The sequence below is a fragment of the Lepidochelys kempii genome, chromosome 26, assembly GCF_965140265.1.
Source record: "Lepidochelys kempii isolate rLepKem1 chromosome 26, rLepKem1.hap2, whole genome shotgun sequence".
In the NCBI taxonomy this organism is placed as follows: Eukaryota; Metazoa; Chordata; order Testudines; family Cheloniidae; genus Lepidochelys; species Lepidochelys kempii.
This window is the reverse complement of record NC_133281.1, coordinates 14970398-14984173: the sequence shown is the minus strand read 5'-3', so window position 1 is coordinate 14984173 and position 13776 is coordinate 14970398. Positions and strand designations below refer to the sequence as shown.

General features: G+C 62.3%; 1 protein-coding gene across 1 annotated transcript in view; it reads right to left on the bottom strand.

Moving 5' to 3' along the window:
* Positions 1-13776, bottom strand: part of CNNM4 (cyclin and CBS domain divalent metal cation transport mediator 4) — a 42391-nt gene that overhangs the window by 10592 nt on the left and 18023 nt on the right. Inside the window, exons 2-5 of the mRNA XM_073325473.1 lie at positions 5828-5971; positions 5263-5400; positions 3937-4106; positions 3542-3641 (exon numbers count right to left, since the gene is read on the bottom strand). Coding sequence (XP_073181574.1) covers positions 3542-3641; positions 3937-4106; positions 5263-5400; positions 5828-5971 — 552 coding nt within the window. The remainder of the gene's footprint in view (positions 1-3541; positions 3642-3936; positions 4107-5262; positions 5401-5827; positions 5972-13776) is intronic.

Sequence of the window (13776 nt, the reverse complement as noted above, 5' to 3'; positions counted from 1 at the left end):
CACGCTCGGGTGAGGGGTCCTGAAGGGGAACGGGGAAGGCGGCTTTGCCGGCGAAAGTGGATGGTGTATCCTGGAGAGATGATCTCCAAACCCCACCTGTCTCTAGGGATCGACTCCCAAGCCTGCCTGTGGTGGTAAAGGTGGTCGCCGAAGGGAGCAAGGCAGGATGGGTATTCAGGCCCTCGACCAGGCCGTCCAAATTGCTGGATGGAGCCCGGTCTCTTTTGGTGCGGTTCCTATGACCGCTGGGGGGTGAAGAATCGGGCAGGTTGGGATCTCTGAGCCACCTGGGACTTGCTGGGCTCTCTCGTGGGTGGTGTATGAATGCAAAGGGAACGTCAGGTAGCTCTAGAGACCTTTCACGTTCGCAGCGATTCGGCCGTGCTGGCTACGAATAACGGAGACCCATGGAAAGGAAGGTCTGCTGGAGCTCTTCCGGAGATCTGGCACACTGGAGCCACAAGGCCCGTCTCATAACGTCCGTGTAGCAATCGACCGGTGGCCGTATCCGCGATGTTGAGGGGGGCTTGCGGAGACGCTCTGGTGTGGAGCTGGCCCTCTGCAATGACCGCCTGGACTTGCTCCCTCGGCTCTGCTGGCAAGCGGTCAGCACAAGAGTTCAGGTTGGCACAGTTCATGGGATTGTATTTTGCCATCGGCGCCTGGTAACTGGTGATTCTAAGTTGTAAGGAGGCCGGGGAATAAGATTCCCTCCCCTGTAGGTCTAGACCCTTGTGGCCTTTCTCACGCAGCTGGTCTGAGCGTGGCGCTGCCTTCTGCATTCGTTAACTGCACTGACTGCCGAGGGATGAGAAAAGAAAAACGCAAGAGTCCTTTGCCGGGATGTAACAGGTCTTAGCTGCTCTCCTGCACGCAATAGAAGTGGGGGCATGCTGGGCGCTCTCCCGCCTGGAGGTGGAGGGGTAGCCGGGGGGGGGGGGGGTGCCGAGCGCTCTCCCACCTGGAGGCGGAGGGGTAGCTGGGGGGGGGGGGTGCCGGGTGCTCTCCCGCGCGGAGGGGTAGCCGGGGGGGGTGCTGGGCACTCTCCTGCCCATAGGCGGAGGGGTAGCTGGGGGGTGCCGGGCACTCGTCCCCAGGTCCAGAAGGGGCTCATTGACAGGTAGGGCACGCGGCCAGTGGGGGAGAGTGGAGGGTAGCAAGCGGCTCCTGAGGAGGCTCGTCCACCTCCTCGCAAGGAATCTGCAACTCTCCTGACCAAATCCTGGAACAGCTTGAAATCATCCACCAGGGATGGGCGAGGGGCATGACAGCGTCACCCGGAGATGGGGGGAGACGTCAGCCGGAGGAGAGACCTCTTCACCAGGTCTAGTGTCCCAGGTCCCTGGGCGAGCAGGTAATGCAGGTTGTTTCTCTGCGATGGGTGGTGCTCGAAGCCCTGGAGAACTCTTGGCACTAGGCTGCGCAAGGCCAGCACGGCCAGGGAGGAGGTGCATAAGACACAGGACAGGGAGGCACCCATGGGTGCTCATACCAGCCAGACATTGGTTGCAATCTTAGCATCACCAGAGGCTTCTGGGGAGGGCTGAGGGGAGAACCCTGAATTGATATTTGGGAAGTTGAGCAAGGTTTTCACCAGGCTCCTCTCCCTGAAGCTCACTCTGGAACGGCGCCGCACCTGGAGAGCTCTGCGGTGAAACCGTCAGTAACGGGCAAACTTCAGGCCATCTCAGCGTTCTCAGTACCGACCGCACGTCGGAGAATTGGGCATTTCAGATACGGCCAGGTCCCGGGGAAACGTCCTGCGGTACCAAGCATGTGACCGGCACCAAGTCTGTGCTCTGCACTGGGGTGATGGGGGGAGAGGTGCTGACAGCGCTGTGGGGTTCGGGTGCTCTGAGGGAAGCACGGTCGGAGCCCATGCAGGCTCCTTCGGTACCAAGGAAGCAGAGGAACAAGCTCTTCTTGCCACCTTGGTCCGCTGACGGTACCAATGAGCTCCCTGGGCCCGAGGCTTTGCCATGGTTCAGTCAGGCCGTGCCATGGGTACCTTAGGAACCAGCCACCTCATGGGCACCCGACTGGAGGGCAGAAGACACCAACAACCGTGGCTTTTTAGAGAGAGATTCTCTACCTGGCAAGCCTGGTTCATGTCCTGGGAGGAGGACTTACAAGAGGAGTCTGGTGTCTTGCCTGAGGCCCGGGAGGAGTGGGGCTGCGGTAGTGGGGAGGCAGCAGATTTGCTCGCCCGGTGCCTGGGAGGGGCCTTGGCCTAGCTCGGAGGCTCTCCTTCAGGAGGAGATACAGCTTCACCTCCCTGGTTCTTGGTTTTAGTGCCAGAGAGAAGTTGCTTTTGTGGGCTACGCGCGATCCCCCGAGGCAGTGGATGTAGCGGGAGCGACCGGCGTGGCCGGGATCGCACACCAGACAAGGTTTGGAGCCGGGAGAACCAGGCGCAACGTCCCAGGGAAAGAGAACAACTCTCTAGTGTCTATTGGAATGGAAGGGGAAAGACGTCTGGTTTTAAAAGAAATATTTAAACGAGGAAGCTCACGCTGCTGCTCCGGATGCTGAGAGCTCCCACAGCCGGCGATCAGAGTCCGAAACGAGGACAGAGCTGGGGAAATCTCCATGGGGATAACCCGGCCGCGGCGGCTGAGAAGGAGCTGCGGGCGTTTGCCGGCACAGTGCTAGCAGGCGGGCGTGGGCGGAACGGGCACTGCGAGGAGAAATCGCTGATCAAAGCTGCGGGGGGGCTAACGCCCTTCAAGTGCAGCACCCCCAGGGCACGACTCCCAGAACGTCACTATTAATGGATGTTTGTCGTACTACAGGATATCCGCAAAAAGAACAGGGGGACTTGTGGCACCTTAGAGACGAACACATTTATTCGAGCTTAAGCTTTCGTGGGCTTACTTCATCGGATGCATTGAACCATTTCCGATAGGCTGCGATACCCAAATATAACCACTAGATGGAGCCAGTCGCACAAGGGGCCGATGTCCTGCCCCGTACTGCGGGACCCGGTGGTGGCCCAGCACGCTCCGAAAAGGCCCTGGGCTGGGCTAGCAGGGAGAGGAGGAGGGCGGCACGTCAGGACTGAGGAGTGTCAGCAGAGCTGGGCTAGCAGGGGGCTGTGGGTCGGGGTTGAGGGGCACCGGCGGAGCTGGGGGGAGCCCAGGCTTAGGACAGCAGGGGCGGTGGGTCGGGAGTGAGGGGCACCGGCGGAGCTGGGGGGAGCCCAGGGCTGGGCTAGCAGGGGCTGCGGGTTGGGGTTGAGGGGCACCGGCAGAGCAGGGGGGGAGCCGGCATGTCTGCTTGTCCCTAGCTGATGCCATGCGCTGGTATCACCCCTGCAAGCCCCTAGCCATGCCCGGTTGGGGAGGGGGGTGTCCTGGGGGTCACTCCAGCTCCCTGGAGACACAGATTTCCATCCTTCCCAACCGGGCTCCGGGCCCCGAGACAGGTGACGGCGCCCAGGCCCTGGCCCAGTCTGTCCTGCCCGTGCCTGCCAGTGACCTGGCCGGGGCTGCCCGTGAGTGTGGGAGTGGCTCTGTCCCCACAGGTTGTGGGGGCAACTTACCCAGCGGCGGGGGCAAGTTCAGCGCCATCACACCGTAATAGGAGAAGGCTCCCGTCTCAAACTTCATGTTCTCCTTGCCGGCTTCCACCTCCACCTTCCCCTGCAGGGCACAGACACTGTCAGACCCCAGGCTCGCCCGCAGGCTGCACCCAGCCCCCCACACTCCCCACAGCTGCCCAGCCCCCCTCCTCTCCCATGGGCTGCACCCAGCCGTCCCCCCCTGCGGCAGGCGGACACACTGGGCTCCCCCCAATGCCCCTTCCCTGCAACAGGTCACACACTGGGCTCTCTGCCCCCACACTCCCCCTCCCGTAGCAGATGACAGGCTCTCCCCCTGTGACACGCTGGGCCCCCCCATGGCAGGTGACAGGCTGGCCCCGCCCGCCCGGGCACACCTGCAGGATGAGGATGAAGTAGTCGGCCGGCTTGTTCCTGTGGTACAGGAAATGCCGGGGCGATTTTTTGTTCTCCTCGTCGAACTTGAGCTCATGGATGACGTCGGGGTGTCTGAGAAGCCGCAGAAGGATCTTCTCCGAGATGAGGGTGGGCATGAAGAGCGTCACCTCTGTGGGGGAGGGCGGATGGGTCAGATGCCCCCCTGAGGGTCATGTTCTTGCCCCTGGTCCTGGCACAAACCCCCTGCCCCAGGAGCTTCCACAGAACCAGGGGACCGAGCCAAGCCCCTTGCATCCGATTCCAAGCTAGCTCCACGCAGCCACCTCTGGTGTGGAGCGCCTGGCCAGGGGAAGAGGGAGGGAAACGCTGGCAGCCTTGGCACGCGTGAGCCATGCCGCATGGGACGAGCGCCGGGGCGGGGGGAAGGAGCCGCGGGCCTGCGTGGAAGCAGTACCGTGTCATAGAAGTACCGGACAGGCCCAGTGGGTTCCGCTGGCTCTGATTCCCAGATGCCCCGGGACGGAAAGGCCCTGGGCCAGCTACCACGCCCGGGCATGGGGCTCCCCCCCACACCGCAGGACATTTCCCCTGGCCCTGCTCAGCTGGGCGTGTGTTTTTGTACGTGCGCACATCTCCATCGCCTGCTTAGCGGGCACAGGGCACGTGTGTGCCAAAGTCATGAACACAACGGGTATGCGAGGGGCTGACACGTCCTTACCCCCCTAAGGGAAACCTACAGGCTGGTGTGTGTGACAGGCAAGGCACGGCCCAGCCACGCCAGGCGCACCCACCAACAGCCCCAAACGAGCACGCCCTGGAGTGGCCGTGGGTGGATCCCCGGTCATCAGGAGCCAGCGGGTGCCCTGTGCTTCCCCCCACAACCCCACCCTTAGCCCTCACTGTGCTCCACCGCGACATGGCCTGGGGCCGCCACCTCCCGGACAGTCTCAGGGCAATGCCGGGAGACCAGGCTCCTCGCCCCTGGCACTGGATGGGCACCGGGAACTGGGGGCTTAAAGCCCTTGGAGCTGCCAGACATGCAGAGCACCAGCAGCTCGCTGCATCCGCCGGAGCCTGCTCAGCCCAGGCCCGGATCTCCCCAGCCACCTGCTCTCAACCCCTGCTCCCCCGGTGCCCCCCTTCTCCCAGCCAGGGCTTGGGCCTCTGCCCCCACTCGGGACAGTGTTCAGCCAGGATCGCCCCGTCAACCTGACCACCCTCCCCGCCCTCCGACAGCCCCTTGTCCTTCCTGACCCCCCATCCCCCCCGCTGCCCGCCTGTGAGCCCTGCTGGCTGGCTGGTCCCGGCGCGGCCCAGAGGCTCACCCGTGGCAAGGAAGCGGTGTGCGGCCAGGAGCAGCTGGGGCGAGATCTTCACCTTGAGCTCGCCGTCGGAGTCCTTGAAGGCGGAGAAATCCCTCTTGTTCTTCTGGTTGGCCACACGCTTCCGCGTGCGGTTGTCAGCTGGGGGAAAGGAGGTGTCAAGGTGGGAGAAGTCCCAGCTCCCACCCAGGGCCCCCAACACTCAAGTCCGAGCACGCGCCCCGGGCTCCCCCCTGCCCTACCTGCGCCGGCTGCCTCAGCCAGGGCCTGGGGGCGCTCGTGCCCCCCCAGGGGGCGGGGATAATGGGGGCTGCGAGGTAAGAGCCGGGTGCTCAATGCGTCCCCTCTCCAACCCCCCAGCACGACACCGGTGGCTGCTCTGCCTGCCAGCGGGGCCTGCTGCTCGGGGCCAGGTCAGCAGTGCTGCACCGGGGGGGTGGCCGGCTGGGGGCACCAGGCCAGCATCTCTGCGCCCAAGGGGGGGACCAGTGGGGGAGGGGGCCAGGCCAGTGGCACTGCACCCGGGGCGGGGGGGGGCGGACACCGGCGGGGGGAGAGGGCACCTAACTGTACATGTCCGACTCGTCCAGGATCTCCGACTTGATGATCTCCTCGATGACGTCCTCCAGCGTCACCAGCCCCAGCACCTCGTAGAAGGGGTCGCCCTCGCCCTCGCTGTTCACCTTCTGCACGATGGCCAGGTGCGATTTGCCTGGGGACACAGACACCGTCACCCTGGGCTGCGGGCCGAGTGCAGGGGTGTGACGGGCCCCCGGCCAGCCTGCTCCGGGGCCGCACGGCACACGCTGGGCCTGGCTGCTGCGGACGGGCGGGCACCGGCCTGGCCACCGCGCTGCACTTCCAACCCCAGGGGCACCAAGCGAGCAATGAACGCACCAGATCCGGGCCCCGACGGGCTGGGCCAGGAGCCCGAGTCCGCCGGAGCCCTGGGCTGATCCAGATGCATAAATCCCAGCGGCACCTGACCCTGGCGCAGCCCTCTGGGCTCCAGCGGGCACTGGCCGTGCCAGGGCCATGCCCTGGCTTGCTGTGTCAATGCTCCCAGACCAGCTGTGGATCGGCGCCCGGCAGGGCCAGCCTGCCCACGGCTGTGACCCCACCCAGGGCTCTCAGCCCTGCCGCAGGGACGGATCCGTGCCAGGGCCATGCCCCGGCTGCCTGCCAGCCCTTGCGGGAGCTCCCACGCCCCAAAGGGCTCTGCAGTACATCAGCGGGCAGGCGGGGATGGGGCAGCACCTGCCCCCTTCCCGGAAGTCCTGCCCCACGGCTGTCACGCCCTGGCTGACACTGGGACATCGGGGAGAGAAACATCGACATTAACTACCTCAGCTCTGCCCCAGGCACCAGACGGGGCAGTGACCCCTCCACCCCCGGGGCGAAGACCCCATGGCAGCCAACAGAGACAGAGCCGGCGAGTCCGTCTGGACCCGAGAACCCCCTGCTCCCTGAGCCAGCGTCAGACACAGACTCCCCATGACAATCCCTCACCCCCCCACTCACACCTGTGCCCTGTCTCCCACACACCCCGCCCCCTTGGTCTCTCCCCCACCCCCCAATCCTTCCCCCCGCACTCACACCTGTGCCCTGTCTCCCACACACCCCCACTTGGTCTCTCCCCCACCCCCCATCACCCACACACACCCTCCCTCCCCCGTCACAATCCCTCTCACCCCCCACTCCCACCTGCACCCCATCTCCCCCACCCCCACTCCCTGCTCTCGGACTCTCCCCCCGCCCCCGGGATTCGTGCCACGCCATGAGGCTCGTTTAGCGCTATTCTGCAATCACCGCATTACCGGGGGATGCCCCTTCCCGCAGGTGGCTCCGAGCTCCGCGAGCTCCTGGGCCCGCTGGTGCCATGCTGGGCTGGGCGCTGACGAGGGGAGGGGAGCCACCATCTTCCCTGCCTGGGCCCCGGCAGCAGCCTCAGCACCACACTGCTGACCCCCAACTGTGGCGGGGGGACGGGACGGGGGGGATGAGCAGCGTAAGGGGTACTGGGGACTCCTATCAGAGACCCCTGTGTGTGCAGACAGCCCTGAGAGCAACCGGGGGGCACTGACTGGGACAGAGAGAGAGATGGCAATAGAACCCAGGAGTCCTGGTCCCAGCCCCCCTGCTCTAACCAGACTCCCTCGGGGCAGAACCCAGGTGTCCTGGCTCTCAACTGCCCCTGCCCCCGCAATCTGACCACTAGACCCCACTCCCCTCCCAGAGCCTGGGCTAGAACTGGGGGACAGCACCCAGGAGTCCTGCCCCCGATAACATTTTCTCCCTGCATAAAGTTGAAATAAAACACTGCCGTTCCCACAGCGTCCCCCACCCCTTCCCCCTGCTGGGACATTCGGGGGGGCAGCTCCCTGGGGGTCTTGGGGCTGGATCGCCTATGTGGATATCTGCTCAGCCAGCTCAGCACCCCCAAGTGGCACAGGGGCCACCTATGCCCACTCCCTGACTAGCTGATATCCCAGCGCCCTGGACAGGACAAGGACGCCCACATCTGCCCCCAGGCCGGGGACCCAGGCCTAGCTGCAGCTGGTGCTGTCGGGGAAGGGGAGACGTGCCAGCCGCAGGGAACACTGAGCTCACAGCCAGGCGGGCGGCCCCTGCTCGCCCTGGTCTCAGGCCAGCGGGCACCGCTCAGTGGGTACATCGTCATTTGGGGGGGGGGGGGTTCCCTTCACTGCTGGCCTCCTCCTGGCTCCCTGCACCAGGCAAGGGGATTTGGAGCCTGTGTCTGGGCATGCAGGGCAGCGCCCGTCCCCTTGTCCCCTTCTCCGAGCCCCCTGCTCCTTCCCCGCAGGCCTCAGGGAAAGAAACCAAACAAGTAAAAGTCTGAGCGGTGCCTCCTGGCTGAGGCTGTAACCGAAGAGGACGATAGGCGTTACGCCCCCGCAACAGACATGACGTTAGCCCAGGCTACACGTAGGCAGGCTGCTCTCCCTCCCTCGCACACACGGGTAGCACTTGCTCTGGGCCCCCATCAGCCCGCTGGGGACACGCTGCGCTGGACCTAGCCTGGCTTCCAGCACGGGCAGAGCAAAGGGGAGCCCTGAATCCCTGGGAAATCTGAGCTATCCCCACCATCCACCACTCACATGCAGCCACCTCTGGGAAGAGCCCAGGCAACTGGGCCACAGCGCTCAGCTACCCCATCGGATTCAATCCACAGGGGAATTGAGGGAGGTGGGAGGCAGGGCCCAGCCCTGGGAGCCACGGCACCTGCTGGGAAAGGGCAGCGCAGGGCTGGGTGGGGAAGGAACGAATGGGGCCGGGGGAGAGGAGGAAGCAGCTTGGCACAACCTGGGGCCACCCAGCGCAGAAGCATCAGGGAAGTGCAGGGAGGCAGCGAGCAGCCTTTGATTGGCCCATGCCTGGAGCCAGCCCGGGGGGCCCCCCACCACCCCTCCAAGGGCAGAGTGCGGGAGCCGGTGAGATTAGCACACCAGCCAGGGCGCTGCACCCGTCCCTGCCACCCCTTGCCTGTGCCTCGTAAAGCCAGGATTATGGCTCTCGGAGAGAAGGAAATCCACGAGTAAACAGCCGGTGGTGTAACGCCGAGGGCTTGGGCCAGCGCCCAGAACCGTCTGGGAAGAGCGGGGTCCTGCTGACATTTCAAAGGAGGCAAGTTTGGGCGTCTCAGCCTCGTCCCCACGGCATGGCTGTGCCTCTCAAAAGGCGAGGTACGCACACGCTAGAATAGCAGAGGGGGGCTGCGGGTCGGGAGCGCGGGGCACTGGCGGAGCTGTGGCAGGGGAGCCCAGGGCTTGGACAGCAGGGGCTGTGGGTCGCCCATGGGACCCGGGGAGCCCATGTCAGCCCGTGTCCTGGATTCCTGAGCGGCACCAAGCGTCTCCTGCCAGGAGCTTGGCCAGGCGGACAGGGCCGCACCCTCAAGCCCTAGGGCTCAGCACACACAGACACAGCCAGGGTGGGAAGCCCCCCGGCCTCGAGACTTCTCACTGTGGCACCAAGGCCATTGGAAAGGGGGAGCCGAGATCCCCGCCCAGCGGCCCAGAACTCCCCGGGGCAGCACTTTGGCTGTCCAAGCTGCATCCCGCCAGGCGCACTCCAACGGAGAGGAGTCTCGCACCCGGCCTGGATCCGGCCTGACGTGTCCTGAGGCCAGTCGGACTCTGCAGAATTGTAGCTCCCAGTGAAAACACAAACAAGCAACTCCAGCTGTTCGGCTCTGAAGACACATGCCCCAAGCACGCCCGCTGCAGTGACCTCTGCCAGAGTCTGCAGAGAGCCTGAAACAATTACTCGGAGAGGAGTGAAACCAGCAGCCAGGCATGGATCGCACTGGGGCGTCCCCATCGAAGGCCAGCGATGACATTCTACAGAATTGCTGACTGTTTTGGTGAATGGTTGGGGGCCAGGGCAAAGGAGGGAGCAAGAGAGACTCAGAAACTGGGCAGAGAATTGGGAAGGAAGAGGAACAAAGGGCAGAGGCAGCGACACCTGGATGGGGGGGCGGGGGAGGCTCCCTGAGCAAGGGGCTGGATGTGAAAAGTCCCGAACAAAACCTTATAGACACCACTGTGCGCTGAGGGCAAATGGGCCCTCGGTTACCCCAGCCTGGCCCCTGCACATGTGCCATTTCTGCCCCCACCAGTAAAGAGAGGAGAGAAGCCACCAGGCTCGTCTTATCGAGAGCCCCAGGCCGCAGGGGCAGGGAGGGGAACCCCCACGGGCCGCTGTCCTGGGGGCTGCGTTGGACTCTCGGGCCCCGGAGTCACTGGGTGGAGATGGGACGTCTCTTCCTACGGGCTCCGCTCTGCGTCAGCCCGGGCGGTGGGGGAGAGGGTCTGGGGCCTGGTAACACGGGAGCTCGGACTGGATGGGCTGTGGGATCGACGGCCCTGGCGCTCCCAGGCTGTCAGCGCTGGAGCCCGCAGAACTCAGGGGACTGACCTCAGGGATCCCACCGAGGCCTAGCCCCAGCCCGGGGGCCAGGGCAGGAGCACCCACCGCTGGCTACGTCCAAGGGCAGGCGTCCCTAGGGGCGCTGACTGAACAGCCCGGTGGCTTCCCTGCAGAGCGAGCGACTCGAGACTCGAACCTGGATCTCCGAGTGCCCTGTCCACTGGACCCTCCTTCCTACCGCCCCCTTGGGTTCCCCTAGATAACCCCCAATGTGCAGCGTTCACACTCAGCAGATCTCAGCCAGCACACAACCGCATTCCGATCAGTGGCCTTAGACCCGACTGCCCCCACCCCAGACCCGACTGCCCCCACCCCAGACACGGCTCTGCCCTCCACAGGCAGGCCCTGGGCCAAATCCGTCCCTGGTGGAATTCCACCCCCCCCAGCGCACCCATAACCCAGCCTCCCTCTCCCCTGTCCTTAATGCCCCTCTGAGACACACCGCCCATGGCCAGGAAGGATGCAAGGAGCTGGGGGCTTGGGGTGAGATGCGGGCATGCCTCTTCAGAGAGGGGCACCCCAGGGCCTGGGCCGAGGTGCCGAGAGGGGGCAGAGGGACGGGGGAAGAGCCCAAGGAGGAGAGCAGCGAAGTGCGGGGAGTCCCTTTGTATTTCAGCGCTGGAGAAGCCAGCGTTCTCCGGGGCCCCCTGCGTCAGTAGCTCCCCTCTACGTCCAGGGGCGATGCCCATCCTCAGTGCACCAAATCGCCCTGTTCCAACAGCCTCGGACCCCTGAGCTACCGGCCCCCGCCCCATCGCTTCCAAGGCCGGCGGAGCATGGCTTGCTGGCGGCCTGCCTTTCCCGGAGACATTAACCCCCTTTGCTGGAGGGCCAGGCCAGTGGGGCAGGCCAGCCCAGCCAGCAGCCCAAGCGGTACGGAGCATGCCGTGCGGGGGAGCCTATTAACGATGGGGTCACGGACACCTCGGCCCAGGCCAGACGCCTCCCTAACCCAGGCCTGGGTCAAACAGCAGTGCAGGCAGGGAGGGAGGCTGGGTCCTGGCAGCAGCAAACCTCGCTCCAGGGGGGAGGAACTTCCTCCTTTGCCTTTTTCTTCTCGTTTCTAAGCTCTCTGCCTGGAGCCGAGGTCAGAGCAACAGGAGCTCCAGCAACACCATTCGAGACAATACCCAGGGCCCCGCGGGGTTCTCAAACTTCACTGCACCACGACCCCCTTCTGACAACAGCCATTGCTGCCCAGCCCCAGGAGAGGGGACCAAAGCCTGAGAGGGACCAAAGCCAGGCCGGGGGGAACCAAAGCCCAAGGGCTTCAGCCCCAGGCCAGAGGCCTATAATCAGAGTCCCGATGCCGTCCGGCTTCAACTTCAGCCCCAGGCCCCAGCAAGTCTAACGCCAGCCCTGGCGACCCCTTTCAAATGGGATTGTGACCCACTTTGAGGTCCCGACCCACAGTTTAAGAACCACTGGCCTGAGGCCTCGTTTATTACTAGAGAAAAAGTGATCTTCCTTGGCTTCTCACGGACACCTAGGGCTGCTCACGGCCTGGCCCAGCAGGGTGCGGAGCTGGTCTGTATAGATGGAGGGTGGATGAGTTGTTCGCACTGAGGGATGCATCAATGACCATGGCAGGCTGCTGGATGACACTACCCAGCAAGGACAGAGCCGTCCACGAGCGCGAAGAGACTTGCTGTAAAGCCCTTGTTCTAACGTCTCCATGGCCACGTCTGCACCAGAGAAGCACTGATGGAAGGGACACTCCCTCCTGCTGCAGGCAAATACTTTAACCTGAGCTACATGGAAAAAATCATTCCCCAGGAGCAGGTCGACTAGGAGGTGTTCTATTACCCCCACAGTCAGAACACTTTCCAAACCTTCCCAAACCACATGGATTTTAGCTAGTGGCACAAGGAATCTGCTTTCACCCTCCCCCACAATCTCTGCCATTTGGCCAGGTAACATACTGGCCTTTGGGACCACACCCTGCTTAACCGGAGAGATCTGGGCCCCTGCATCCCTCTGCCCCAAGTATTCCCTGCCATCAATTTGGGCAGCCGTTACATGCTCCATGTCTGGTTCTGCGGAGGCTAACCTCACAAAACCAACGTGATCGGTTTCAGTGTTGAGGGCAGCAGAACTAACAGGAGCTATTGGTTGCCTGCTTCCGCCCAGCACAGGGCGTTTATTCCTCAGGGGATCAGTGGAATCACACTGATAGCACCTTCTGGGCTTGTTTGCTTTTACAGGAGGTTTGGGATGAGGGTTAGAGGAATGGTTTTGGGGAGGTGAGTGCCCAGTCTCCCAGCTACCCTCCCTCTTGCTAGGAATCATAGAATCATAGAATATCAGGGTTGGAAGGGACCCCAGAAGGTCATCTAGTCCAACCCCCTGCTCAAAGCAGGACCAATTCCCAGTTAAATCATCCCAGCCAGGGCTTTGTCAAGCCTGACCTTAAAAACCTCTAAGGAAGGAGATTCTACCACCTCCCTAGGTAAACCTCTCCTCTTCCCACCAGCTTCAAACACCTCTTTCAGTGGTTTGTTTTCAAGAGCTGCTTGGGTGTGTTCGATGGCCTCCCGAGGTCCCTTCCAACCCTGATGTTCTATGAGTCTATGAAGGCATCAGCAAGAGATACCATCTCATCCACAGACGTTACCTCTTTGTCCCATAGACACTGGGTCACATCCGCCTTACATATAACTAGGAAATGCTCTTGAACAACAAGATCCAACATTCCCTCAAACCTTGTAACACCTTTGCCCCTCACCCACTTTCCCATCAAATCTTTCATTTTGTTCACATATTCCCCATTACTCAAACCAATATCCCTCTTCAGATTCCTAAATTTAACTCTATATGTTTCAGGGATAATCTGAAACCTTTGCAAAACAATGTTTTTAAATTTACAATAGTCTAAAGCATCCTCAATGGGCATTTAATTGAATATATTCAGAGCTTTACCAGTTAATTTTGCAATCCAGGTCGGAACGCTTGGCATCAGGGATCTCATGCACTGCACATAGCCTTTCAAAGGTGGTCAGATATTCAGCAATATCATCTGCCTCATTGTATGCAGGACATAAATGGTCCCAACTGTGGATTTTTGGCATGATGGGAATCGCTGGGGCTGGTGGTTCTGGTTCTGCTTCTCTAGCAAGCCCAGTGTTTTCGCTCTCTCTCTCTTTCTTCCCGCTTCTCCTTTATCTCCAGTTTCCCATTGTAATATTCTCTGGTGCTCCCTCTCCTTTTCTGCAACCTGCAGCCTAAAAAGCTCCAACTTCGCAATGGCTTCACTGCTTTCATTCATTTTCCTGCTTTTCTGTCCCTACTTCACTTACCCGAAATAAGCAAACAGAAAAACAACAAGCCTCCTCCGGACTGTCCTTAGCCACCACAATTAAAGCCTCACTTAAAATCTTTACACCAATATATGAAGTGCAAATCTTGCTCAGTACAACAAGCTGTGTATTTCACACTGCTCGCTGCGCCGCTGTGACGGGATACCCCCGGGTGCAGCCTGGGACCGTGGGACCACTGTGCCTCCTGAACTCTCTCCAGCCTGGGCTCTCTCTCACAATGCCTGGCTAGTGACCAGCAGCAAACCCCTCC